Source organism: Procambarus clarkii, chromosome 9 (genome assembly GCF_040958095.1).
Source record: "Procambarus clarkii isolate CNS0578487 chromosome 9, FALCON_Pclarkii_2.0, whole genome shotgun sequence".
NCBI classification, from domain to species: Eukaryota; Metazoa; Arthropoda; class Malacostraca; order Decapoda; family Cambaridae; genus Procambarus; species Procambarus clarkii.
The window spans coordinates 20246569-20274460 of NC_091158.1; the positions used below are offsets into that span (position 1 = coordinate 20246569).

General features: G+C 42.6%; 1 protein-coding gene across 2 annotated transcripts in view; it reads right to left on the reverse strand.

Annotated features, from left to right (window-relative positions):
* LOC123766281 (uncharacterized) overlaps positions 1 to 27892 on the reverse strand; it is a 126387-nt gene that overhangs the window by 31347 nt on the left and 67148 nt on the right. For both annotated transcript variants that reach the window (XM_069321254.1, XM_069321255.1), the window contains exons 4-6: positions 2814 to 2926; positions 674 to 831; positions 172 to 201 (exon numbers count right to left, since the gene is read on the reverse strand). In XM_069321254.1, coding sequence (XP_069177355.1) covers positions 172 to 201; positions 674 to 831; positions 2814 to 2926 — 301 coding nt within the window. The remainder of the gene's footprint in view (positions 1 to 171; positions 202 to 673; positions 832 to 2813; positions 2927 to 27892) is intronic.

Genomic DNA, 27892 nt, shown 5'->3' on the forward strand with positions numbered 1-27892 from the left:
ACGATGTTTCAGCCCGTCCTGGACCAGGACGGACCGAAACATGTGTGTGTATGTGTTAACTGCTCTCTCAATGTGTGTGTGTGTGTGTGCGTGTGTGTGTGCGTGTGTGCGTGTGTGTGTGTGTGTGTGTGCGTGTGTGTGTGTTAACAGGAAGTCGGACTCAGTACTCACACCTTGACCCCTCGTCTTCATTTGTCAGCACTGCAAACGCATAACAAAATATATTAGTTGATAATACAAATACTGAACATACACCTTATCATTATTTAAAAAACATTTATTTTCTATGTAAAGAATATAACAATTTAACAATTAATATTTTTACAAATCAGATAAAACAAAAAATGACGTAAATGAAATTATAACCGGCTTATATTTTAATAAACAGGTAAACAAGGAGAGCAATTTGCAACAAGCAAAGCCAACTGCAACAATTCTGTTTACAGCGTCAAGAATCATATATATTCTTGCGCGGGAAGAATTAACGCATAGGCTACGTGTCCATAACCGCTCCTACATCACATCAAAACGTGAACAAAATAAAACAATAAACGAATTGTCTTCCTGTTTTTAATTAATAATTCACATGTGCAGGTATGTGGTGAGGAGGCGGGATGAGGGGTTTACCTCCCAGGTATACTGCTATGTATACTGCTATGTAGTAAGGGCTTACCTCCGAGGTATACTGCTATGCCCACGATCCCCAACACTGCCAGGATCACCAGGAGAACAGCGCACCCGAACACCACTCGACACAGACTTCGGCTAAAGTGACGGCGATGAGACTCCTCCGAACTAGTTGTGGATGCATTCGAACCCCACAAACTGTAACTATAGGAACAGTGCATATGGGAGGTTTAGTTAGTATACTGGATTAATTATGCAGCTAGTACCTATCCTGTGAGTGGTAGTGGACCCCATACCCAACCTTGGAGTGGTAGTGTGTCCCATACCCATCCTGTGAGTGGTAGTGTGTCCCATGCCCATCCTGTGAGTGGTAGTGTGTCCCATACCCATCCTGTGAGTGATAGTGGACCCCATACCCATCCTGTGAGTGGTAGTGTGCCCCACACCAATCCTGTGAGTGGTAGTGTACCCCATACCCATCCTGTGAGTGGTAGTGTACCCCATACCCATCCTGTGAGTGGTAGTGTACCCCATACCCATCCTGTGAGTGGTAGTGTGTCCCATACCCATCCTGTGAGTGGTAGTGTGTCCCATACCCATCCTGTGAGTAGTAGTGTACCCCATACCCATCCGTGGAACAAGTTACAGCAGTGATAACCTAGATAAAGAATCTGTTATCACATGTACTAACAGTTTAATCACAGTTGTAGTTTAGCCTCATAAATACCAAGATTAATCATATAACTGGTTCAGTACAGGTTCCCAATGTTCATGCAATTGGTATTTGTGGTGAACTAGTTACATATAACGTAGGTTTGTTTATTTGTTCATTTAAATACACGAAGGTACATTTGGTTTGTGAGAACAGATAACATTGATGTTCTTATATTCTTGCAAAGCCATTAATACGCACAGCGTTGCGGGTTTTAATGACGCAAGTTTATGATCAAATGACATGAGTAATGAGTGATCTAATTAAGGTATCGTTACGATCATTTCAAAATAAATTGACTACAAAATACCATGCGGGTTTGTTTCTGTAAATATAATGAGGTGAAATAGTTTTAATTGATAAGGCTAAAGTATGTTGACCAGACCACACACTAGAAGGCGAAGGGACGACGACGTTTCGGTCCGTCCTGGACCATTCTCAAGTCGATTGTGTCACAAGTCTTTCTCAAGTCACAATCGACTTGAGAATGGTCCAGGACGGACCGAAACGTCGTCGTCCCTTCACCTTCTAGTGTGTGGTCTGGTCAAGGTACTACATGAAAGACTGGCAAAGAAAGTACAGGCATATGGAGTAAATGAAAGAATACTAGAATGGATAAAACAATGGTTATAGCAAAATAAAACAAAGAGTGGTACTAAACAGGAATTAATATAATTGGAGAAATGTGGTTAAGTGGGGTACCACTGGGGTCCATTTTAGGGCCAACCCTTTTTGTCATATACATCAATGACATAAGATGAGAATACTACAAACCTCATCATCAAATCTGCAGATGACACAAAGATTTATGTTCAAGTGGGAAATGATAATGATGTTGAAGCCTTACAAAGTTCCAGCATTTGTGCTGGAACTCCACAAATGGTCAGAAGACTGGCTTTATAATATTGACAAATACAAGACCCTGCATGTGGGGGCATAACAACCCACGCCACAACTACCAAATTAATAACATGACATTACAGCAGAGTGATAAAGAAAAGGACCTTGGAGTCAAAATCCACAACTCAATGATAGTTGCACAGTAGGTTGGGGCAAGAGTATAAATAGCTAACCAAACACTTGGAATAATCAAGAGTACCTTTGCCTTCAAGGAAAAGAAGGTAGTGATTCGATTGTATAAATCTAATTATCTCTCTGTCTGTCTCTGTCTCTGTCTCTGTCTCTCTCTCTCTCTCTCTCTCTCTCTCTCTCTCTCTCTCTCTCTCTCTCTCTCTCTCTCTCTCTCTCTCTCTCTCTCTCTCTCTCTCCCAACCATTTGAACTCATCGGCACAGTTGGGTGAGGTTAGGTAACTCCCAAGCGTCTGGTCTCATACTTTGGATAGACAGATATGCAATTGTATATAGATAAATTAGATTCATTCTATGATAGACACTTGTGATGGTGGTGATGGAGAGAGTAGTAGTGGTGATGGTGAGACTGGTGGTGGAGAGACTGGTGGTGGTGAGAGTTACCTGAGGGGGGAAGACCCAGGTCTGGAGACATAGCCGTAGGGAGTAAACTCGTTGTTCTGGCCGTTGGTGGTGGCGCCTGCGGCCAACATGAACGCCAGCCCCTCGGCGCCATCCTGTAGGGAAACACCACGTGCTCAATATACATCTCAAATAACTGTTCGTGGACATATCTTTCATTATAATTTAGGAATATACTTCCAAGAAATGATATATGATCTCTGTAAGATGTATACTGCTAGGTGAAGAGGTGTTCGGCGAAAGAAAACGTGCTCAACTCAGGGGATCGAAATCAAGGGATCAGAGTGTGAGTACGGGCGTCGGGCGGGTAATATTAGGGTATTACAGGACCCAGATGGAGCGCATTCTGGATAAACATGTTCCTATCATGCTGCAAGTATTGCTGTAGTGTCATACTGAAGACACTTATGGTAGTGGTGTGGTGAGGCTGGACACATGCTACAAGTGTTAGTGGTGTGGTGAGGCGAGAGTAATGGTTCAAGAACAGGAGAGAGGGGCAGGGAGTCCCCCGGGTGTGGTGGTGGTGGTGGTGGTGGGGGGGGGGGGGGGTTTAACGAGAGCTTCACATTCAAGGATTGTATTGTCTTATTGTAGTTGCTCGCTTCACCATGACTATTGCTTTGCAATGTGTTAAAGAGCATCTTATCTATAAGAATTCAATACATGTTACAGACATTTATATAAGTAATATATAAAAATACATATATATAGACCTACACACATACGAATTAAAATTTATCTATATATTTATTTATCTCATCTCTGAGAAATGATGCGGATAACAAAGAAAAATTTTGTGTTGACCAAAATTTACCGGGAAGGTGCCCAGAGGTTTGGGAAGTTACTAAGGTACTCCCTGGCTCAGTCCAGCCCTGGCAGTTGGACATATTACGAAGAGTTATGACACCTTGTTCTCACACCGAACACATGAAAGCTATTACTTTTACCAGTACGTGCTTTATCTGTCGAGGAACAAAAGAGTTGGATCACATAATCAAGGTCCTCACGAACACATGTCATCGCTGTGAACAAATCCGCGAGAGAGAGAGAGAGACAGAGAAAGAGACAGAGAAGAGAGAGAGAGACAGAGAAGAGAGAGAGACAGAGAAGAGAGAGAGACAGAGAAGAGAGAGAGAGACAGAGAGAGAAGAACTGTCAAGTTACCCAATGTGAGGTTTGTGTACCGGGGGTTGAGACCAGCATGACAGATGGGAAGGTTGTGACGAACAATGGTCGGGTCATTACGAAGAGTGCGTGCCTCGGTTACTCTCTCCCTCTACTCACGCCCCCCACCACACACCTCTCCACTAATCTAATACCAATACATCCCAAGGATATTCCTGACACACCTTATATAACAGACACTGTAAGGTAAACAAGAGAACATAAAAATATGCAATAATCCCATTTATTTCGAAAGCATATTAAGAGCACATGATGATGAAACAATGATCTGGATTCCCGTAGAGTTTGGTCCCATATTAATGGCAAGTTTTACTGACTCCCAACGACCTGAAAGCACCAATATAAAAAAACTATGAATTGTTCACATTTGAAACTTAGTTTATAGGCAGCACAAAACGTCCACCAGATTGTGACATAGTGGCTGCCAGGATCAGGTTGGGTTACCGTTACCTGTGGCAGGTGTCTACAGGTGACGGGTCTCCCAATCCTGAGCACTCCAGGTGCAAACTCTGTGAGCAGGAACTGCGGCATGATCTCCCACACTACATCACCGAATGCCCAGTTATTAAACCTTTCAGACCAGTTGGCATGAGGTACCTGGAGCTTTGCAATGACTTTATTCACTCTCGTGTTCTTGAAGATATCCTCATATTGCACCCAAAATTTGCTAGTGCAGGCTACTGAACATATGGCCCTGTATGACTAAGCATCTTCCGAGATGGGGACTCAGTATCACTGCTACCTTATTCACTCTTGTGTTGATGATATCCTCATAATGCATCCAGAGTCTGCCAGTGCAGACTGCCTATCACGTGCCTCTGTATGACTAACCATCCTGTGTGATGGGGATTTTTAGCATCATGTAGCTAGCTCTTAATACACTGTACTCCCCTTCATATAGTCTAGGGCATGTACCTAAATGTGTAAATACAAAAACAGTTTTGCTGAGCATTAGACAATGAGTGATTATCTGTCAGCAGGGAAGGAGGGAGGGGGGGGGGGGGGAGAGAAAGTAAATACATTGTATTGACAGTTTTTTTTTGTTTTGCATCTAAAACGCCAAAAGATCAAGGCGATAAAGCCGAACAACGCACGAGCCGCAAGGGACACGGAGAGACATGTGGAGAAAGTAGAGAAGCTAACAATAAGAGATATATAAAATGAATAGAGCTTCGGCCTCGTCAATAGAGCTTCGACCTCACACGTGGGGGGGATCCAGGGTTTGAGACTCTGAATGGCAGAGATATAGAGTACCCGGCTGCTCTTGCAGAGCCGTGCTAGCAGCTCCAGGGCCAACATTCACCAAACATGCACATAACCACTTTTGAAAGCTGTACATGTTTCGTCAATCACGGCGGCTGTGTTTGCCGCCGTGATTACTTATAACAATAATAACCTCGGGTTGTGAAGTTATCCATGTTAAGTTATTTGGGGGTAAGTTGATCGGTCAGGCTGTTGCTTGTAGCGGCCCACCTGCTGTCACCTGCTAAATAACATCCAGGCTCGTAAACTTTAATAAATGTAAACAAAGCCACTGTAAATGATGAAAGATGTACAGGTTTCGTAAATGGCTGCCTAAAATAAGAGATCTATGGCTCATCAACGTTCTTCCACAGAGGATACAAATATTACCCGAACAAAAGTGGATATTTTCAAGAGGTAATTTGACAAATTCCTACTAGTGCCGGACCAGCCACCTTGTAGAAATGTGTTGGCCTGTGGGCCGCTACAAGTAACAGCCTGACCGATCAAGTTACCCCCAAATAAACCTGACTACAAGGCCGGGAGTGAAGACTTTTCAAAGGTAACTCTTGCCAATGACCCCTGGGGTATACGATGCTAGTGAGCTAGTCAGTGGTGCTAATATATTTAATTTTACATCATTATTTAAATGTATTATTTGTCACCGAATTTAGTAGTACATGCGAGATAGTGTGTGGAGCCCGCGAGTGTGTGGAGCAACTTTCCATGCGGCATATTTTTATATATTACTGTGCTACATATATAAAGCTGCTAAATAACACTGTTGTGACCTTTTGACCTTTCACTGTAGCCCAGACCTTGGACCAAAATACAATTACCTTTCCTACTGGCTAGGAAACCCAGGTACCCCGAGAGAGCACACAGCTTAAATGCTCTAATTCTGTGTGTTGATTTTGTAGCGATGTGGTGGTTAATAATAGTAAACTGGAGCTAACATGGCTGACAGGAAGGACTGATAATCAACGAGTCTTTGTCTCACTCACTTAAAGGTTCAAATGTCACATATAAAACCCGCCCCTTAAGTGGGGCGAGACGAGTAACCAGTTGCAAGGAGCAACACTTCACTCGCACAAGAATGTGTGACACAGGAACGACGAGCGGGAATTGATCCGGCCCCGCAGCCTGTGTTGACAACCTGGGTTTTGATTATGGTTATCTTGAGATGATTTCGGGGCTTTAGTGTCCCCGCAGCCCGGTCCTCGACCAGGCCTCCACCCCCAGGAAGCAGCCCGTGACAGCTGACTAACACCCAGGTACCTATTTTATTGCTAGGGAACAGGGGCATAGGGTGAAAGAAATTCTGGCCATTGTTTCTCGCCGGCGCCTGGGATCGAACCCAGGACCACAGGATCACAAGTCCAGCGTGCTGTCAGCTCGGCCGACCGGCTCCCGTATTGGTGGCCAGAATGTCTAAATTATGCATGTAATATATATATATATATATATATATATATATATATATATATATATATATATATATATATATATATATATATATATATATATCGTTTTGTAAGAAATAAGAATAGGTCCAATGTTTTAACCCATTACATTTCTTGACTTGATTTAGGCCAATATATACCAGTTCATAAGTAACTGGTATATTCAAAGGAAAGCGAAATTCATAAGGCGTGAGAGGGACATTATAAGTTAACAAGTGGATAAGTTACAAGTCCCGCAGGAACTAACACAGTTATGGAAGCCTAGTGATCTACTAATCCCAAACAAGGTGCCGGGTACTCAACATTAACTGCTTAATTAATATTTGATGCCGCTCGAGATCAATATAAAAACTTGATGCTGGCCACCAATGAGGTGCCTTTCTCCTCTGTGATCACTACAATATTCCCTTTATAAGCCAATACTTCTTTGTACCGCCATTCTTAACGCGTCGGTTTAAGTCTTGTCAGGCTTCGGCCAGATTCACGAAAGCACTTACGCAAGCACTTAGGAACGTGTACACCTTTCCTCAATCTTTGACGGCTTTGGTTACATTTATTAAACAGTTTACAAGCATGAAAACTTCCCATTCAACTGTTGTTATTGTTATAAACAGCCTCCTGGTGCTTCGGAGCTCATTAACAGTTTAATAATTGTAAACAAAGCCGCCAAAGATTGAGAAAAGATGTACAGGTCCGTAAGTGTTTGCGTAACTGCTTCGTGAATCTAGACCCTTGTCAATTATCAACGTCTTAATAACTTAACAACTTTAAAGAATGTATTATTTACGCAATAATAATTACATGGCCTCTTGTGGTGTTATCATACGTGTCGGTGACATGGCACGAAGATCACAGTCTTATTCTGTACACAAATATGACACTTTATATGTTGGCAAACTTGCGACACTGCCCTTGACATATCCTGGGGTGAGACACTGCCCTTGACATATCCTGGGGTGAGACACTGTCCTTGACATATCCTGGGGTGAGACACTGTCCTTGACATATCCTGGGGTGAGACACTGTCCTTGACATATCCTGGGGTGAGACACTACCCTTGACATATCCTGGGCTGAGACACTGTCCTTGACATATCCTGGGGTGAGACACTGCCCTTGACATATCCTGGGGTGAGACACTGTCCTTGACATATCCTGGGGTGAGACACTGTCCTTGACATATCCTGGGGTGAGACACTGTCCTTGACATATCCTGGGGTGAGACACTGTCCTTGACATATCCTGGGGTGAGACACTAACCTTGACATACCCTGGGCTGAGGGGTTTAAGGAGCGGCCATATTCATTTCAATTATTTAATATAAACCCCATACCCATCTCCTGAGCGGAGGTTACACATAATGGGTTCAGGAACTGAACCACATAGTTCCTTCAGCTATGGGCCTTTAAGAGAGGAAATACGCCCTGCGGCACACCACAACAGCCTACTACACCCCGGAAGGTCTGGCTCAACATCTACCCTCTTCCACAGTATATGAATAAGTTTATTTTAAAACTTGGATTTATTTTTGAATATTTTATATATTTGTTCTGAACTTTCGTCATAACACCTTGAACTTTTCCCCAATATTTATATTAACATTTTGAGATATACAGCAGATATGATGATGATGGGCAGCGTAAGACTCTCTACATGGCGAGATCACCCGCATGTCAGCGGTGGAAGTATGTGGAGTGTTGCAACTAGTAGCCTAGTCGGGGCCACTCTTTACCAGTAAGATAATCCGGTGAGGGATAGGTTAAGGTTAGTTGGCACTAGATGTGTGTGTGTGTGTGTGTGTGTGTGTGTGTGTGTGTGTGTGTGTGTGTGTGTGTGTGTGTGTGTGTGTGTGTGTGTGTGTGTGTGTGTGTGTGTGTGTGTGTGTGTGTGTGTGCTAAATAAGAGCAAACTAGGTTAGGTATGCGGGGAGGTACCCCGGAGACAATTTAAGATGTTACACGACCAAAGATCACATTCCCTCCAAAACATTATTTACAGAGTTCAAAGTACCTCATACCATAAGGTCTAAAGTCACTTATAACAGGGCAGTCACAGATATAGTGTTGGAGAGTATGTCCCAGCTCTTGTTCACATAGTTTACAATTGGAATGTTCACCATTGGGGGATTGATTCATTACCTGCAGCCACCTGCCATAGATATTGATATCCTAGTCTAATTCTGGGCCCCTGCTTCAAATATTTGTGTGGGATATTGGAATGTTGTTTAATCTTTCTATTGTGAACACTGATGTTCACACTGAACACGTTAGTGTATTCAATGTGCTAGTTGCCTTTAATTCATCAATTATAACTCGGACTCATCTTTTAAGAGTCCTACAAAGTCTTTTGTTTAGGTATTACTTCTAATGTAAGCATAACAATATTTTGGATCTTTCTTAATGTTTTGAACATTTTTTTTCATGATTCCTTTCGGCCGATCTGATTTCCTAGGTAGCTGAATTTTATGCCTTCCTGTATGTCTCATGATCTGAGTGATTCCTGGCGGACTGATACTTCTGTCAGAGGTTTCACTTTCTTCTTATAGCTTTTTTCATATTGCCTTTGTCATTCATGAAACGAATGAAATACTATTCTTTCTTCTTGATACGTATTAATCTTAATACATTCTTCTTGATACTCTATAATTGGTTCAGGAACTGAACCACATAGTTCCTTCAGCTATGGGCCTTTAAGAGAGGAAATACGCCCTGCGGCACACCACAACAGCCTACTACACCCCGGAAGGTCTGGTTCAACATCTACCCTCTTCCACAGTATATGAATAAGTTTATTTTAAATCTTGGATTTATTTTTGAAAATTTTATATATTTGTTCTGAACTTTCGTCATAACACCTTGAACTTTTCCCCAATATTTATATTAACATTTTGAGATATACAGCAGATATGATGATGATGGGCAGCGTAAGACTCTCTACATGGCGAGATCACCCGCATGTCAGCGGTGGAAGTATGTGGAGTGTTGCAACTAGTAGCCTAGTCGGGGCCACTCTTTACCAGTAAGATAATCCGGTGGGGGATAGGTTAAGGTTAGTTGGGACTAGATGTGTGTGTGTGTGTGTGTGTGTGTGTGTGTGTGTGTGTGTGTGTGTGTGTGTGTGTGTGTGTGTGTGTGTGTGTGTGTGTGTGTGTGCTAAATAAGAGCAAACTAGGTTAGGTACCCCGGAGACAATTTAAGATGTTACACGACCAAAGATCACATTCCCGCCAAAACCTTATTTACAGAGTTCAAAGTACCTCATACCATAAGATCTAAAGTCACTTATAACAGGGCAGTCACAGATATAGTGTTGGAGAGTATGTCCCAGCTCTTGTTCACATAGTTTACAATTGGAATGTTCACCATTGGGGGATTGATTCGTTACCTGCAGCCACCTGCCATAGATATTGATATCCTAGTCTAATTCTGGGCCCCTGCTTCAAATATTTGTGTGGGATATTGGAATGTTATCTAATCTTTCTAGTGTGAACACTGATGTTCACACTGAACACGTTAGTGTATTCAATGTGCTAGTTGCCTTTAATTCATCAATTATAACTCGGACTCATCTTTTAAGAGTCCTACAAAGTCTTTTGTTTAGGTATTACTTCTAATGTAAGCATAACAATATTTTGGATCTTTCTTAATGTTTTGAACATTTTTTTTCATGATTCCTTTCGGCCGATCTGATTTCCTAGGTAGCTGAATTTTATGCCTTCCTGTATGTCTCATGATCTGAGTGATTCCTGGCGGACTGATACTTCTGTCAGAGGTTTCACTTTCTTCTTATAGCTTTTTTCATATTGCCTTTGTCATTCATGAAACGAATGAAATACTATTCTTTCTTCTTGATACGTTTTAATCTTAATACATTCTTCTTGATACTCTATAATTGTCCATTGCGTCAATATATGTACGATGGTCCACATAGTTACAATAAGTACTATCTAAACCTGCCTGAACGTCACTGGCTCAAAGCATCTCCGACATAATAAAACAATGACAGGTAAACAAACGTGTTTTTCATTAAGTGAGACAATCAGAAGCCTCATGATAACAAAAAAGTTGACAGTCGTAGCGGGAAGACCAGTACGTGTCCAGGGTGTAGAGGACAGGTCTTACTGCTGCTTCTTCAGTATTTAATGGTCTGTCTCCACAATGTCTAACATAATTATAATATTACCTTTATTGGCTGAAGGAGGACGTGAGGACAACACTGCGGAGAGGAGGACATTTTTTAGTGTTAGAAATAGTGTTAGTTGCTTGGGCGCTATTTTTTGGAGGCAAAGTACCGGTAGGAGATTCGTAAGTTCGAACCCTCATCACGGCCCTTGTGGAGTTGTTTACCGATAGGAGCGTTTCTCATCACTTGAAATCGTTGTTGTGATAATTGTTATACGTTACAACCACCACTGCCACTACTACCACCACTATTCTACTATTGTCCATAACAACCTTACTACCACTAATACCACCACTACTGCAGCTAATAACGACGACGGAACAATCAACCCGTCAACCCCATCAATCAAACGTGTCCATGCCCTGGACTTTCTTCATCAATCGCCACTCTAAGTATACAAAGACTTGATTCACTATAAAACTATAGAAGACAAATACAAAATCAGCATGATCAATATAACAATCCAGTAACAATACAAGCTGTATGAGGACACCAGGATAGGGACACGAGGGTGAGGGACACAGGGAGGAATTGAAATTGAAATTGAAAGTTTTTGTGAAATTGTGAAATTGAAAGACACAGGGAGGAGTTTGACGAGAGACAATGAGGAAGGGGGAGGGGGAGGGGGTGACCAACTTAACCTGTCAGACTTCGACGCTCAGTCTTCCTGCAGTTTAAATCATGCCAATAGATCGTCATACATCACCGTCAAGGCCGCTGTCAACTAGTGCACCAAAATGCTCAGAAATCATATTTTCTTCGACAGTGTTTGATCTGTGAGTCAAGGGCAATGGCCCCACGCTCGTATATCATTAACATACATCAATACTAACACACGGACGAAGAAGTCGCTCAAGGAAATTCGATTCAAAGATATAAATGTAAATATGATAAAAACGTGAGAAATAAGTCACTGCATTAATCTAAGAAAGCTCGGAAGGTGGGGCCAGGAGCCTAGCACGACCCTTCAAGCACATCTACACACACATTCTCTCTCTCTCTCTCTCTCTCTCTCTCTCTCTCTCTCTCTCTCTCTCTCTCTCTCTCTCTCTCTCTCTCTCTCTCTCTCTATATATATATATATATATATATATATATATATATATATATATATATATATATATATATATATATATATATATATATATATATATAACTGATGTTACATGCAACATGAAATCAAGAATGGTAATCTACAGTAACGGGATCAGGTCCTTGGCCTGGTGTTCCCCAGTCCTACATATCAGCTGTATCATAATAACCAACACGTGGGACCTGGAGACACCTTCACACCTCAGTTCGACTCCCACTAATACTCTTGCACTAAACCGGAGACATAAATGTATGTATGTATGTATGTATGTATGTATGTATGTATGTATGTATGTATGTATGTATGTATGTATGTATGTATGTATGTATGTACAGGATATGTGGCATTTCACTGATGTCACATATTTCCATTGATATAGAATTGCATTTCACTTTTGTAAATGCACATTAATGCCATTATGTGTGTGTGTGTATGTATATGTATGTGTATAAAGTATATATGGAACCTGATCAGAATTACATTTTACCTTTGTAAATGCACATTAATGACACTATGTAAAAGATACATCGAACACTTTATGTAGGGCATACGTAAATCTGTGTATCTATGTATTTACGTAGGTAGGTTAGCTTAGCATTTTAAAAGCACCGAATCACCTTCTGTGGTTGATTGTTCAATAAACCCTTGAACTATATGTTTAACACATCTCTAACCCTGTCCATGGAGGACAGAAGAAAATGTATGTATGCTGGTTAGCATTGTAAATATGTGGCCACGTCTGTGGTAGAAAATAATAATAATAAAAAAAAATGATGTAAAAAAGACACATCGAGCACTGTTTATGTAGGACAGACGTAAATCTGTGTATTTATGTAAGTAGGTTAGATTACCATTTTATAAGCACTACAATCACCTTTTGTGGTTGATTGTTCAATAAATCGCTGAGCTATATTTTTTTTTTGTTTTTTTTGAGATATATACAAGAGTTGTTACATTCTTGTACAGCCACTAGTACGCGTAGCGTTTCGGGCAAGTCCTTAATCCTATGGTCCCTGGAATACGATCCCCGCCGCGAAGAATCGTTTTTTCATCCAAGTACACATTTTACTGTTGCGTTAAACAGAGGCTACAGTTAAGGAATTGCGCCCAGTAAATCCTCCCCGGCCAGGATACGAACCCATGACATAGCGCTCGCGGAACGCCAGGCGAGTGTCTTACCACTATGTTTATGTTTAACAGATCTCTAACCCTATCCATGGAGGACAGAAAATGATGTATATATATGCTGCTAAGCATTGTAAATATGTGGCCACGTCTGTGGTAGAAAATAATAATAATAAAAATAAATAAATAAATAAACCGGAGTTAAGTCTATTCTTATTAAATCAATAATTGTCTAACGTATCAACATAAGAATCAAAGAATCTGCAGAAGGCCTATTTTCTTATGATTGGCAGCTTCTGTTTATGCCAGACCCGTCCCACTCATGTTCTAACTTGGGATAATCATTTTAACAACCCTGTGTACCCTTGTTATTTATTTATTTATTTATGCATATACAAGAATGTACATAAGGAATGTGAGGATACAAATATGGTAATTACAGTCTTGTAAAGCCACTAGCACGCGCAGCGTTTCGGGCAGAACCCTAAAACCTTAAACCTGTTAAACCCTTTCATCCATTTGTACACTTGTCATATTCACTCTACGCCAATCAACGGTATGTAAATGTAATTTTCTTATTGTCTTTTCATACGGGAGATTTCTAATTTCCAGGATTAACATAGTTTACTTTATATCTTTCTAGAACATTTACATTTGCTCTACAGAACGATGCCCAAAGCTGTATTACATAATCGAAATGGGAGTCTTATTCAAGTGTCCATTTTATTAATATTAATCTTCTTGGTTTTGGATTCTTATTAATCTTGACGTCCAGATCCTTCTGATAATTTGTTTTTGCATTTTCGCTCTTGTTAATTTAATAGCTGGGGGCCCTTTCTACTTTTTTCTAGATTTCGAGTTTAATGTACTTCAGTACTGAACGGCACCTGCCAATATTTAGTCCCATTTCGAGTTTGTTCAGGTTTTTTATCATTTCTGCAGTTTTTCCTGAATTTATTTGCCCACACTGATTTGGTGGCATTTAAATTTTACTAACGTTGTTGTTCACTCTGTATCGAAATCCTTTACGTATACAGTGAAGAACATTAATCCCAGAACAGAGACCCAGGCACTCCACTTACGACTGGTCCCCTCCCTTCCTTACCTCTATCCTCATCTCTGCCTTCCTTAACACTATCTGGTGTGGAATAGTATCAAAAGACTTATTAAAGTGTAGGTATATAATATTACAATCATTACTACTGTCTAGTACTTTAAATATGTTTGAAACGAGAGGGTAAATGTCAAATATTATTATTTTCTCAGAAATCCACGTTGTGAGCCTTTTAATAATCTCTATTTTTGAAGATGCGAACGAAATATTATTGAGATTATAGATTCGTGTAATTTCCTACAAGTGACGTTGAACAAACAGGTCCGTAGTGTGAACACAACTCTTTATATATCCCCCATGATGTACGTCGTTCACTTGTGTTCACATTCTAATCATATCTCTCGTTCTATGGCTTTAAGAAGAAAGTAACTTAAATTATTCATCGTATGCTTTCTAAAAAAAATTATGTCCATTTTCTAATATCAAAACTGCACGTATGAGAAGTATTACTTGGTCAAGGGAAAGCTGTAGTACAGAGGTAACACAATTATTGCTATTATTTCTTAATAGATCCTAGTGAGCTTTCTGCCAACACTAATGTACTGCTGTTTTGGCTTTAGGCCTTGACTAATCAATGCTGACAGATACCTTTCACAACTGATTCATCAATAAGAACATTGTCATATTCTTTTCCCAAACTTAATAATGACCATTGTCTAAAGACTCTCAATTGATCTCCAGATTTAATGCTTAATTAGGTCATCCATCAGTTACCCAGGGCCATCTTTTCGACTAGTAATGTTCATTATTTTTGTATCGTCTGCAAATGTACTTCAAATAGTTTCTCACAAAGCAAATTTTCCGAAGCTAGGGGTAGTAGAACGACGAAACCTATTGATCTGGATTCAATAAATATTTCAAGTACACCGACAGAAAAAAAGTCTCATATGGATTAAAGCTACAAGTTGGACACGCAGATATTATTAGACCGCCACAATGCGCACGTACAAGATATATCGGATTTCAAAGTGTTGAGTTACACAATGAGAGACGTTTGTGAAGCAAGAGAACTTTTATAGTCATTATCTTGATTGAAGAGGTCACTGTTTCATCAACACTACACACTGTATTACACCTCAACCCCCCTTGGTAAATTATGGAATGGTTGGTCATATTAAGTTTATACCAAATACAGTAATCGAATACTCACACTCCACAGTACTAGTAATGGGAATACGGAATACCAAAAAATCATTATTTATAACTGGGCCATGGAATAGTTACATGCTACATCCTCTGTGTATTGGTGACAGGATAAACAACTTTGCAGTTGACCAGACCACACACTAGAAGGTGAAGGGACGACGACGTTTCGGTCCGTCCTGGACCATTCTCAATCGACTTGAGAATGGTCCAGGACGGACCGAAACGTCGTCGTCCCTTCACCTTCTAGTGTGTGGTCTGGTCAACATACTTTAGCCACGTTATTGTGATTCATCGCCTTACATATGAACAACTTTGCAGTTTCTGCTATGGTGAAGGCCTGTACATTAGGCCTGTAGCCTAATACTATCTTGTAATACTGCAGTATTTATATTTAACTAATGTAATATTTGCATTTGTAAAGTTCAGGCATAAGTATTTTCCTTTCATTTGCCCTGTATGGCAATGATGTTTACAGAAAATAAGTTCCAGCTCCTACGCTATGGAAAACACGCAAATATAAAAACTGAAACTACATATAAAACACTCAAATCACACTATAAAACGAGAAAGCGATATAAAAATTCTGAGAGTAATTATGTTGGAAGACCTTACTAAAAAAAATACATTAGTTGTCATAACTGCAAAAAAATGTCAGGTTGGATGACAAGACCCTTTCAGGTAAGAGATGTCACAACAATGATGATACTTGTCAAGTGGTCTTGAGTGGGTGGAATATTGTTGCACAATAACAGTTCAAAGCCGGAGAACGTGCTGACCTGGAGAGTGTGAAATGATCATTTACTGCTAAAATTCACTCTATAAAATATCTGAATTATTGGGACTGCATAACATTGTTAAATTTGTGTTCGTTAAAACGCAGACGAGGGAGATAGACAATTTTACTCCAAGAAATATTGAGAGGGACTGGTTCCAAATACACACACATAAATAACACCACATGAAACCAGGAGGCATGATAGGAAGTGAAAAATAGCCCTTTTGAAAAGAGGTGCAATAGATACGCGGAGAGAGAACTCTATCAACATCAAAGGCGCAAAAGTTTCCAACACTCCCTACGCATAAGGGGCATAACTGGCCGATCTCTCACTCTGTTCAAAAGAAAACTTGAGCAACCAGACTGTGATTCAAAACGGCAGACTGCGTCCAACAGTCTGCTTGACCAGACTACCAACCAGGAGATATCAGAGACCGAGCCGCTGGGACATTGATCCCCAGAAGCAACGCAAGGTAGCAGCAAGGCAGGTGACTGCGCTGAGGTAATAGACCGAATTATATTTTTTTAAACTGACGCACAGTTTACACACTGCTGCATCTCGTTATTGAACACATGCCAGAAAATACTATACCGTACTCTCATTAATAACTCTCGAGCGCTCAATATATCAATGACATTTCCATAAGCGGAATAATAATGTGTAGTCATTGTTCTATCCAAGCGAGGCTAGTGTCTTAGTCTTAGTGTTCTCGTGTATTTATATAATCCTGACTAAAACGGCAATACCTTATAAACTCATTGTATACATCATGTCCTCAATAGGTCAGCTAAGGTGACATTACCACAATAATCCCGGCTTGTGACCACCGGACTTAACAAGCCACAAGATGAAGTCAGCTTGTGGAACGCGGTGCTCCTCAGGCGGCAAGAGTGGGCGTGGAACCCTCCATGGCTTCAAGCCACATTCACACTCCCTCGTATATAATACTTTATATTTACGTGTCGCGTGACGGAGCAACTACATCTGACTTTGATCCAAAGAAACAATTATTCCGTATATTCCCCAGCAGTCCTAGCCTTGAAACCTGCACTCCGCTCGAAATTAAGTATTTGTTAAAAAGTGCGAGGAGCGGCAGTATGGTGGGCGAGCCGACTAGCCGGTGAGGGGCAATCAACTTTGTCTGGTGATGTCCACATCATCTGCTCCAGTGCAATTCTATATAAGTTATAAACAACGGAAATGCCAACAAAAGCACACACACTAATAAAGCTTGTCAAGCCAGTCAATGATAATTCTGGTTGAATGGTCTCATTATATCTAAATTAGAACCAGACACCCGAGCCCTGAACCAGTCATAAGGTGGTCATGTTCTAGGAGTGAGTTTGTTGTGATCATTTTGTTTTGACTTTTAACCAAACAATTTAAACACTGATCTGTGTTGGATACTGCCGTACCAACTCAATGAACATAGTTTAGTACATACCAAAAACTTGTGCAGCAACTTATTATTCCACGACAGATGGCGCTAGCAAACACATTAATAATACTGGAGAAACTTCCAACAATGCCATAATGATTGAATGAAGGTGAACGAAGGACCCAATATATGTACCCAATAGAAAGAGTAACAAAATTTGATAGGAATAATGTCATTGCTAACCATTGTTAGTATTTAAATCATAGGATGTGTTTTAATAGCAGAATTGTATACAGCTGTTCAGATATCAAACAGAGACGCCAAATAGGAGTAATTGTAGATTCTATAGACAGTAAAGGACAGTAAATATTTTAGTAGATCCGATTAACCAGATAATTATTCTTGGTGAAGCTAAATTAACTAGTTTCATTAATTCACAGACCTTGTGGTGTTCAGAGTGGGGGGATGTTTCCCACGAACCCTTGATCACAGCTCCCAGAAACCCCACAGCTCCCAGGAACCCCACAGCTCCCAGGAACCCCACAGCTCCCAGGAACCCCACAGCTCCCAGGAACCAGGACAAATGAGCATTCATCGGAAGCTTCGTCAGGTCCCAATAAAATTAATGATAATAATATGAACGACAAAAGCTTAGTAAAAATAATAATAACTGTTCAATTTAATAACACTTTCCATGTTTTGAGAGAGAGAGAGAGAGAGAGAGAGAGAGAGAGAGAGAGAGAGAGAGAGAGAGAGAGAGAGAGAGAGAGAGAGAGAGAGAGAGAGAGAGAGAGAGAGAGAGAGAGAGACAGAGAGAAGCAGGTCATTGCCAGCAAGAAACCGGACAATAATCATAACAGTGGGAGCAACATTAGTGCGGACCCACAATCCCAAGCAACGCCATGATTTGCCAGGCATGTCTCCCTCCACCCACACCCTCCCGTGCTACACCCACACACACACCCTCCCGTGCTACACCCACACATACACCCTCCCGTTATACTCCCACATCCTCTCCTGCTACACCCATACCCTCATTCTCCCGTGCCACATCCACACAATCACGTTCTAAACCTACGTTCTGAACTGGACGCGGTTCTAAGGCCGTTCTAAACGGCCTTAGAACCATATCCCATATGGTTCACCCATATCCTTATGTGCAACACTGGTGTGCTACCAATGACACCCTATGTATTACACTCACGACCAGTCTCCAGAGCTACACTCACACCCTCACCAGCTGTATAACAACTTGCCACCGCTGAAGCAGACATTAATCTCAACTCTTCCCACAGATCAAGCCACGTCCGTTATAATAATGAAAGTTTGGAAACCCTCCGGAACACCAGCGTGTATCTATTCTATAAGATCAACCCAGCCTCAGGCTCCGCTCGTCTCGTCTGTGGCCGCCCGCACATAAGCATCTCTCGTCAATTTTAACGTACTGTGTAACCAATAATATGACAGCCCGTTCTCACAAAGGCTCGTTAATCCAGCCGCCAAACCCTCTGTTTATGAGTGGAAAACGCTTAACACCATCCCGTCCTCAGGCAACCCGTCCTCGACTCAAGTCCATTACATTCAGCGGTCGACCCCACAGACGCATTCATAAATTTTAACATGCTGTTCATTCAAAACGGGAATGTTCTCAAATATAAATTAATATTATAATATATTGGCAAATTGTGTATATATAGGCATAGGATAGGTTAGGTCAGGTGTTTAGATTCTGTTGGCGATTATTTGTATTTGTAGTACGTGGGTGAAGCATTTACAACGTTGTGGTTCGAACAAAAGTCGTCAGCGAAGCACTTGTTCCGGAAGTGTTCGAACGTCATCAGTTGTGAGTCGTGTGGAAACCGTTTTTCTGAATGAACAGAATGTTAAAATTGACGAATGCGTCTTTGGGGTCGACCGCTGGATAGAATGGACTTGGTCCGAGGACGGGTTGGTATGTAAAGTGTATTTCATTCATAAACAGGGGTTTGGCGGGTGCACGAATCACTACTAATGATGCTCACACTTTTCTCGGACTCACTTTGTTCACGTCCGCTGTTTAAATCGCACCTCTATAAATGCTTCATTCACGTGTAAAATATAACAATAATTCCAAACAGAACCTAAATACCTAACCTAATCTAGGCTTAATTATATACCAAACTCTAATGCATAATAATATTAATTTACACTCGAGAAAGTGTTATTGGTTACGCAGTATGTTATAGTTAACGAATGTGTAGTTAAGGTCGGGTGCAGCTTGGACTAGGACACCTTGAGAATGAGTTGAGGAGAAAGAATAAAACTAGACTTCTTTAAGTCATTAAGTACTTCTGACCAAGTTTAGTATATATGCTTGATAGGTTAAAGTTCAGCCTAGACCTGCGACCCATTCATAGTAAGTTAATGTCAAAGTTGATTCTCAGATTTAAACGGTAAGGTCAATGTTCACTTGTTCTTCTGTGTGATGCTAGTTTTATAAATGTTTATAAAACATTTTATCACTCAGAATGTCCAGTAATATGTTGATTGTGGTGTGTGTGTCTATATATATATATATATATATATATATATATATATATATATATATATATAATCACAAAAAAGACGTGATTGATTGAAGAATCACTTCAAAAAAGAAGTGATTCGGTGATGCGTAAGTATTCACTTTGAAAATTAAACGAAAGTTCAGAACGATTTCGCGTTTCCACCACACTAACAAGGAATACAGATTGTATTCCTTGACAATAAAACAAGTTACCAACCAAATCTGTTCTGAGTGACAGCAAATCTTGATGCTTAGAAAGTCTAGCGGGTTGCGGCCCTAATGAACATAGCGGGAGATAGGCCTTAAAGCATATCTCCCAGCGGGAGATAGGCTATCTCCCGCTAGGGCCTTACGGAAGACACCTGTGTAACACGTAGTGCTACCCCAGAGACTGGTAGATGTAGGAAGAGAAAACACCTGCTTCGGCGGTATAAATCAAAGTAAAACACGTTCTTATGTGATCAGTTATGGTCCTCAGAGAACTCCATAATGTTGACCAGGACGACGGAGCAACCTTTACCTTATAAGACAAACTCACCAAGGAGACAGTGGTCTTCCCGCTAGTATCTACTGGAGCCCTGCTGTTGGAGGAGGACCTGGTGCTCTTCCTGGAGGCGACGCTGACACAGTCGTCCTCCACTTGCACAGCCTGGCAGCTTCTTCCCGATCGTCGAGGTTCTGGTGGCCAAGGAGGACTGGGACTTTCTGGATCCGTCCTCCTGGACTCTTCGGACCATGAAGGCTCATCGTTTAGGTCATAAGAACGAAGAAAAAGGTTCTTCACTTGCTTCATCATATTAACAGGGAATGGTTCCTATGCTGCGTTGAAATCTCTTACGAATATATATCTATTCGAGCTTCTCAAAATGTTGTTTTTACTAATATTTACAAGTTTGTTACTAGTCTATCTGTCATAATCATTGGCAATGTTTAGTTTCAGTTATCACGTAAAGTTTACATTCATATCGTCAACAGTTTAAGAGTAAACACACAACTCCCTACAGGAGCGGGTCTGCAAAACGTCCCTCCTTACATTTCCGACTAGCCAAAAAAAAAAAAAAGGCTTGCCAGACAAGTAGGGTCCGACGGCTTTGCCAACAGCGGCTAACCTTGCAATCTCCCCGGTCACCTTAAGATCTTCGATCCATCTACATTATAAATGATCCCCGGCGCTTGGATTTGCATACTTTTAGGCTATAATATGTAATGTCACTCGCAGACTTTGATCAGGTATTTCTAGAGTTGGTTCCCGAGCTAAAACAGTTTAGAGAGGGGGAGGACCTCTTCGAGCAAGGTCAGGGAAGAGTCTGCATGACGGAGCAGAGCGGCTTCGTCCACACCCGACCACACTCTCAACACGACTGACCCGACACTGAGCTGGACATGTTCACACTGCCAGCGTATGTTGGGAATGGTGGCCCCCTCCCCCCCACACTACCACCATAGTCACAACTACCACAATAACACCATCGACAGAACTACTACAACCACCACCATTGTCACAACTACCACAACACCCCCATCAACAGAACTACCACAACCACCACCATAGTGACAACTACCACCATAGTGACAACTACCACAACCACCACCATAGTGACAACTACCATAACCACCACCATAGTGACAACCACCACAACAACAACGTTACTGCCATGAGTGCCACAACCCTGTGATCACAACACCCCACACAGCCCACACCGCCTTATATTAAAGGACCACAACCGTTTCAAGACGAAGCATGACAGGAATGTTTGACACATTTGGCGGGAACTTGGTTTGACGCGTTGCATTAGTGACGGCGCCAGTAGCAGCCTCCCACAACCACGCGGCCTGGACGGTAGAGCGACGATCTTGCTTCATGCAGGTCGGCGTTCAATCCCCGACGGTCCAATTGGTTGGGCACCATTCCTTACTCCCCGTCCCATCTCACATCCTTATCCTGACCCCTTCCCAGTGCTATAGAGTCGTTTTTGCTTGGCGCTTTCCCTCCATAGTCCCCTCCACCCTTCACGCTAACATTTCTTCCATCCCATCAAATCTCCATGTGAAAATTTGTTCATTGACAGCGAAAGGTATAACTGAGTTGCCAGATCATTAAATTTTAGTGCGGAGGAAGATAGGAATGTGTGATAGACTGTGGCGAGCGTGGCCACTGTGATGGGTCCGGCCTCAGCTCCACCATAAGTGACTCGTCAAAAGCTGTGTTGCCGAGTAAGTTAAGTTATCAAAAAGCTGTTTAATCACCAACGTCATCCACTAACGCCGTAGTGGATGACGTTAGAGCAAGAGTTAGTTGTCTCGCTCTACAAGACACCTGTCAGCCACATGAGTTGACAGATGAGCTGAGCCACAGGTGTTGAGCTGGGGGTCCCTGGGGGAAGGGATGGAAGAATGTAGGTAATGGAAGGCTGTGAGGCCTACCACCATGTACACGAGATTGTAGCTCGGTGCTGCAGGGATCACATATACAACACATATACAGGGATCACATATACAACACATATACAGGGATCACATATACAACACATATACAGGGATCACATATACAGGGATCACATATACAACACATATACAGGAATCACATATACAACACATATACAGGGATCACATATACAACACATATACAGGGATCACATATACAGGAATCACATATACAACACATATACAGGGATCACATATACAGGAATCACATATACAGGGATCACATATACAACACATATACAGGGATCACATATACAACACATATACAGGGATCACATATACAGGGCTCACATATACAACACATATACAGGGATCACATGTACAACACATATACAGGGATCACATATACAGGGATCACATATACAACACATATACAGGGATCACATATACAGGAATCACATATACAACACATATACAGGGATCACATATACAACAAGAAGCATCTTAACTCTCCCGCGCCTCAGGACAAGGACTAACACCTACAACTACTGACACAACCCACAAGGAATACGTTCCCAACTTTTACAAGAGAAAAAGATCTACCAAACACCACACACAATCGTGTTGATTAGTTAAGGCCATAACATTTCTGTACAGAGAACCTGAATTTCAAATATAATGAAATATAATATAGTCCGTATATTAATATTTGTTGTATAGCGAGTAGATGAAGCAAGTAAGCTATAGGTACTCTATATGGTTATATCCTTTATTATTATTAACATCTTTATTGACAAAATTAATTACAATTTTGCCTAATCTGAGGATTTTGATAGTCTTACTAAATTGAGGTTAATGCTAGTATTCACTCACGCAGGACAGAGGGTCATACATAAGACAATAGGTCTAAACTCCTATATCCTCTGACGTTCCTGTACATCTGGAGCATGTGGCAGTAGTGAGATAAGGTTAACAGTACTAACTTGTAGCACCTCAGGCAGGCTGTACAGGCCTACCTTGAGGTGCTTCCGGGGCTTAGCGTCCCCGCGGCCCGGTCGTCGACCAGGCCTCCTGGTTGCTGGACTGATCAACCAGGCTGTTGGACGCGGCTGCCTGACATGGTACGCTCATTAAGGTCGGGTTATTCTAGTTGTTTCTAACTTTCAAATCGATACCAATGAGAGGCTAACCAGTGTGAGGAGGGTGAGGGTCATGAGGACACAGGAGCCGCCAGGGTGCTGCTGCACCAAGCCTCCACTCTCACACGTCACTAACTCGGCTTCTTTTCAGTGAGAAATAATTCCGGCTGCGTGACGGGAAGACATCTCCCGTCCACGAGGCTAACCATAGCCCGTGCTACTTGCCCCGCTCCTGTGCCAGGTAAGTTACGGGCTCACCATAGCCCGTGCTACTTGGAACTTGTTCCTAGTAGCTGAATCTATAACAACAACAACATGCGGCTGCGTGTGAGACTTGCGGGAGCTTCACCAAGTACCGGAGAGTGTAGTGCTTCACGTGCCTTGACCCGCCACCGCTGCTACTCTGGCCATCATGGCACCTGGCAAGAACAATCAATACCTATTTCATAAGAGTTGCCATTATTGTTCACTCAACCAAAACAGTTCATAACAAAAGATTATTTACAACACAAATGTCGCTTAATGACATTTATTTTTTGGGTAAAAAAACAAATCGAACAAAACGTTTCTTATAATTCAGAGACAAAAGCTTGTGGCAAATACTGTAGTGTAGCTGACGTAGTGAAGTAGTGACCATGAGGGTGCTTGCATTAATTGTGCTGATGTATTGATGTAGTGCTGATGTATTGATGTAGTGCTGATGTATTGATGTAGTGCTGATGTATTGATGTAGTGCTGATGTATTGATGTAGTGCTGATGTATTGATGTAGTGTTGATGTATTGATGTAGTGCTGATGTATTGATGTAGTGCTGATGTATTGATGTAGTGTTGATGTATTGATGTAGTGCTGATGTATTGATGTAGTGTTGATGTATTGATGTAGTGTTGATGTATTGATGTAGTGTTGATGTAGTGCTGTTGTGTTGATGTATTGATGTAGTGCTGATGTATTGATGTAGTGTTGATGTATTGATGTAGTGTTGATGTATTGATGTAGTGTTGATGTAGTGCTGACGTATTGATGTAGTGCTGATGTAGTGCTGATGTATTGATGTAGTGTTGATGTATTGATGTAGTGTTGATGTAGTGCTGTTGTGTTAGCGGGAGCAGCCAATCATCCCGCCTGTTACTGCACCTGGGTTTAACATCATTAGCGAGTCATGTTTTGGCGAAGTATGGCGCTGAATAACTTAATAGGTTCCAGTACTCAGTTCATAGCCTAAACCTTTATATAGATATCCCTTGTACCTTATCAAGGTGAATGGGGGGGGGGGACTTTCGACAAGCCGCCGGCTTCGTGCCCTCGTCGAGGCCACTAGTCTTAGTGGCTCTCAGGTAAATTCAGGTAAATAGATAACAACGACACCTCTATTTGTCGTGAACAAAATGATACTGTCCTTGGTGAAAAATTCTCACTACTCAACCCGGTACCAACAATACAATAAAGACGAACTACCAAGGAGCATCCACTACCCAAGGAGCACCCACTAGTACTCTACAAATTACGTCTGAATTTGGTCGCTTGCCAGTACAGTATAGCCGAAAATGGACGTAATTTGAAAATGAAAAAATTGAAAATACATTTTTGATTTTTTTTTACAACAAGTTAAGGGTCCTCTGGTAGGTTAGGAGGGCAGGAATTTCTCCTAAGGTTTCAAAACGTCATGAAAATCGTCAATTGAAAGTTTCCTTTCCTAACCTTACTGAGTAAATCGGAGGACTCTAACACAAAACGGGACAGTACATCACTTTCGTGAGCCGATTTCAATTCAAATTACATCCATTTTTGTCCATACGGGCATGCGGGCGAAAAACAACGTTATTTTTAAGAGGACGGGTTGTGGTAGCAGTGACAGTGGTGGTGGAGGCGGCGGTGGCAGATCTCTGGGAAAGAGAACGGTATTCTAGGCTTGGACCACGACTTGATGCATTCATTATAACGAGATATGTGCGGGACGGGATTGGCTCAGAGGCGCCGTTTTGTTATTATGGAGGTAATGTTATAACTGAGACACGAAGGTTCTCCCGCTCGTTGGCCAGGGGCGCCAGTGGTCGAGCACGACGCGGGTGACGCTGTTTAGTGGGTGTCAAGCGTGACCACCGACGGTCGCTTCCTGCTGCGGCCTCGGGGTCTGAGCCTCCCATCATGAGATGCAGACTGTACCTTCCCGCCCTCACCCATAGGGAGGGAGGCTGTACCTTCCCGCCCTCACCCATAGGGAGGGAGGCTGTACCTTCCCGCCCTCACCCATAGGGAGGGAGGCTGTACCTTCCCGCCCTCACCCATAGGGAGGGAGGCTGTACCTTCCCGCCCTCACCCATAGGGAGGGAGGCTGTACCTTCCCGCCCTCACCCATAGGGAGGGAGGCTGTACCTTCCCGCCCTCACCCATAGGGAGGGAGGCAGTACCTTCCCGCCCTCACCCATAGGGAGGGAGGCAGTACCTTCCCGCCCTCACCCATAGGGAGGGAGGCTGTACCTTCCCGCCCTCACCCATAGGGAGGGAGGCTGTACCTTCCCGCCCTCACCCATAGGGAGGGAGGCTGTACCTTCCCGCCCTCACCCATAGGGAGGGAGGCTGTACCTTCCCGCCCTCACCCATGGGGAGGGAGGCTGTACCTTCCCGCCCTCACCCATAGGGAGGGAGGCTGTACCTTCCCGCCCTCACCCATAGGGAGGGAGGCTGTACCTTCCCGCCCTCACCCATAGGGAGGGAGGCTGTACCTTCCCGCCCTCACCCATAGGGAGGGAGGCTGTACCTTCCCGCCCTCACCCATAGGGAGGGCGAGGCAGACTGTACCTTCACGCCCTCACCAGTGGTGGTGGTAGTAGTACCGGTGGTGGTGGTGGGGTAGAATAATTGGCAAAGTAGTTGCAATTATGTACAAACAAGCTCCCTTACTATAAAGCAAGAACACTCACTCCCCCCCCCCCCTCCCCCTACTCAGTCCACTCGGTTATATATGTTAAGAAAAACAGTAGAGGCAAGGACAAAGCCTCGCGTTAAATAAATCTAAGCTCACTCTGTATGATATGGCAACCTATCTTATTACCATGGATAAATTACCTGAAATCCTTGCACTGTATCCACATTTTGCTTCCAGTAGATGAACGACATATGAGATTCAGAAACAAGTAGTGTATTGTGAGGACTAATAATAAACAGAAGCTCCCCTATGACTCTGTAATATCCCCATTGGTCAAACTATTATGTATTAGCGATAAGACCTACCATTAATGTATGATGACTTACTGTAAATATGTAGCTCTTGTAATAGCACTTTCTCTGTAACTAGCTGACATTGAATCTATAAGGTGTGAAGGATTGAAGAAATTGTTTATGTAATAATCTAAGATGAGGTCTGATAAAGACCTTTTGTGCCCTCTGTAATGCTTTTGCGCTACCGCTCACAGGATGAGTATGGGGTGCACAATAAACTAGCCGCCTTCGGCGGCAACAATCAATCAATCAAAAATTAACAACGTTTCGGTCCGGATTATGACTGGACAAAACTTGGCACGAACGAAACGTGTATATATATACAGCCTTGTCAATGTATGGTGCTTTTCTTGGCAGGTGTGTGGGTGTGTGTCCAGATGTCCTTCCACACCCAACACCACTCCCCACCACCCCATAGTATGACCATAGTACTCACCAAGTTGTGCTTGCGGGGGTTGAACTCTGGCTCTTTGGTCCCGCCTCTCAACAGGTAATCAACTGGTGAGATAGTCTACACAAGGTCAAGAACTACCGTAGGACCTCGTCACACACCACAGGACCTTATCACACACCACAGGACCTCGCCACACACCACAGCACCTCGCCACACACCACAGGACCTCGCCACACACCACAGGACCTCGCCACACACCACAGGACCTCGCCACACACCGCAGGACCTCGCCACACACCACAGGACCTCGCCACACACCACAGGACCTCGCCACACACCACAGCACCTCACCACACACCACAGGACCTCGCCACACACCACAGCACCTCACCACACACCACAGGACCTCGCCACACACCACAGGACCTCGCCACACACCGCAGGACCTCGCCACACACCACAGCACCTCACCACACACCACAGGACCTCGCCACACACCACAGGACCTCGCCACAGACCGGGTAAAGGGCGCGCCAGCCGGCACACAGCCATGACCGCTAGTCCGGCTACTGCAGGAATGAGGATAAGGACGGGGCCATTTTTTCGGGAATATCACTTGGTTACAAATATAATG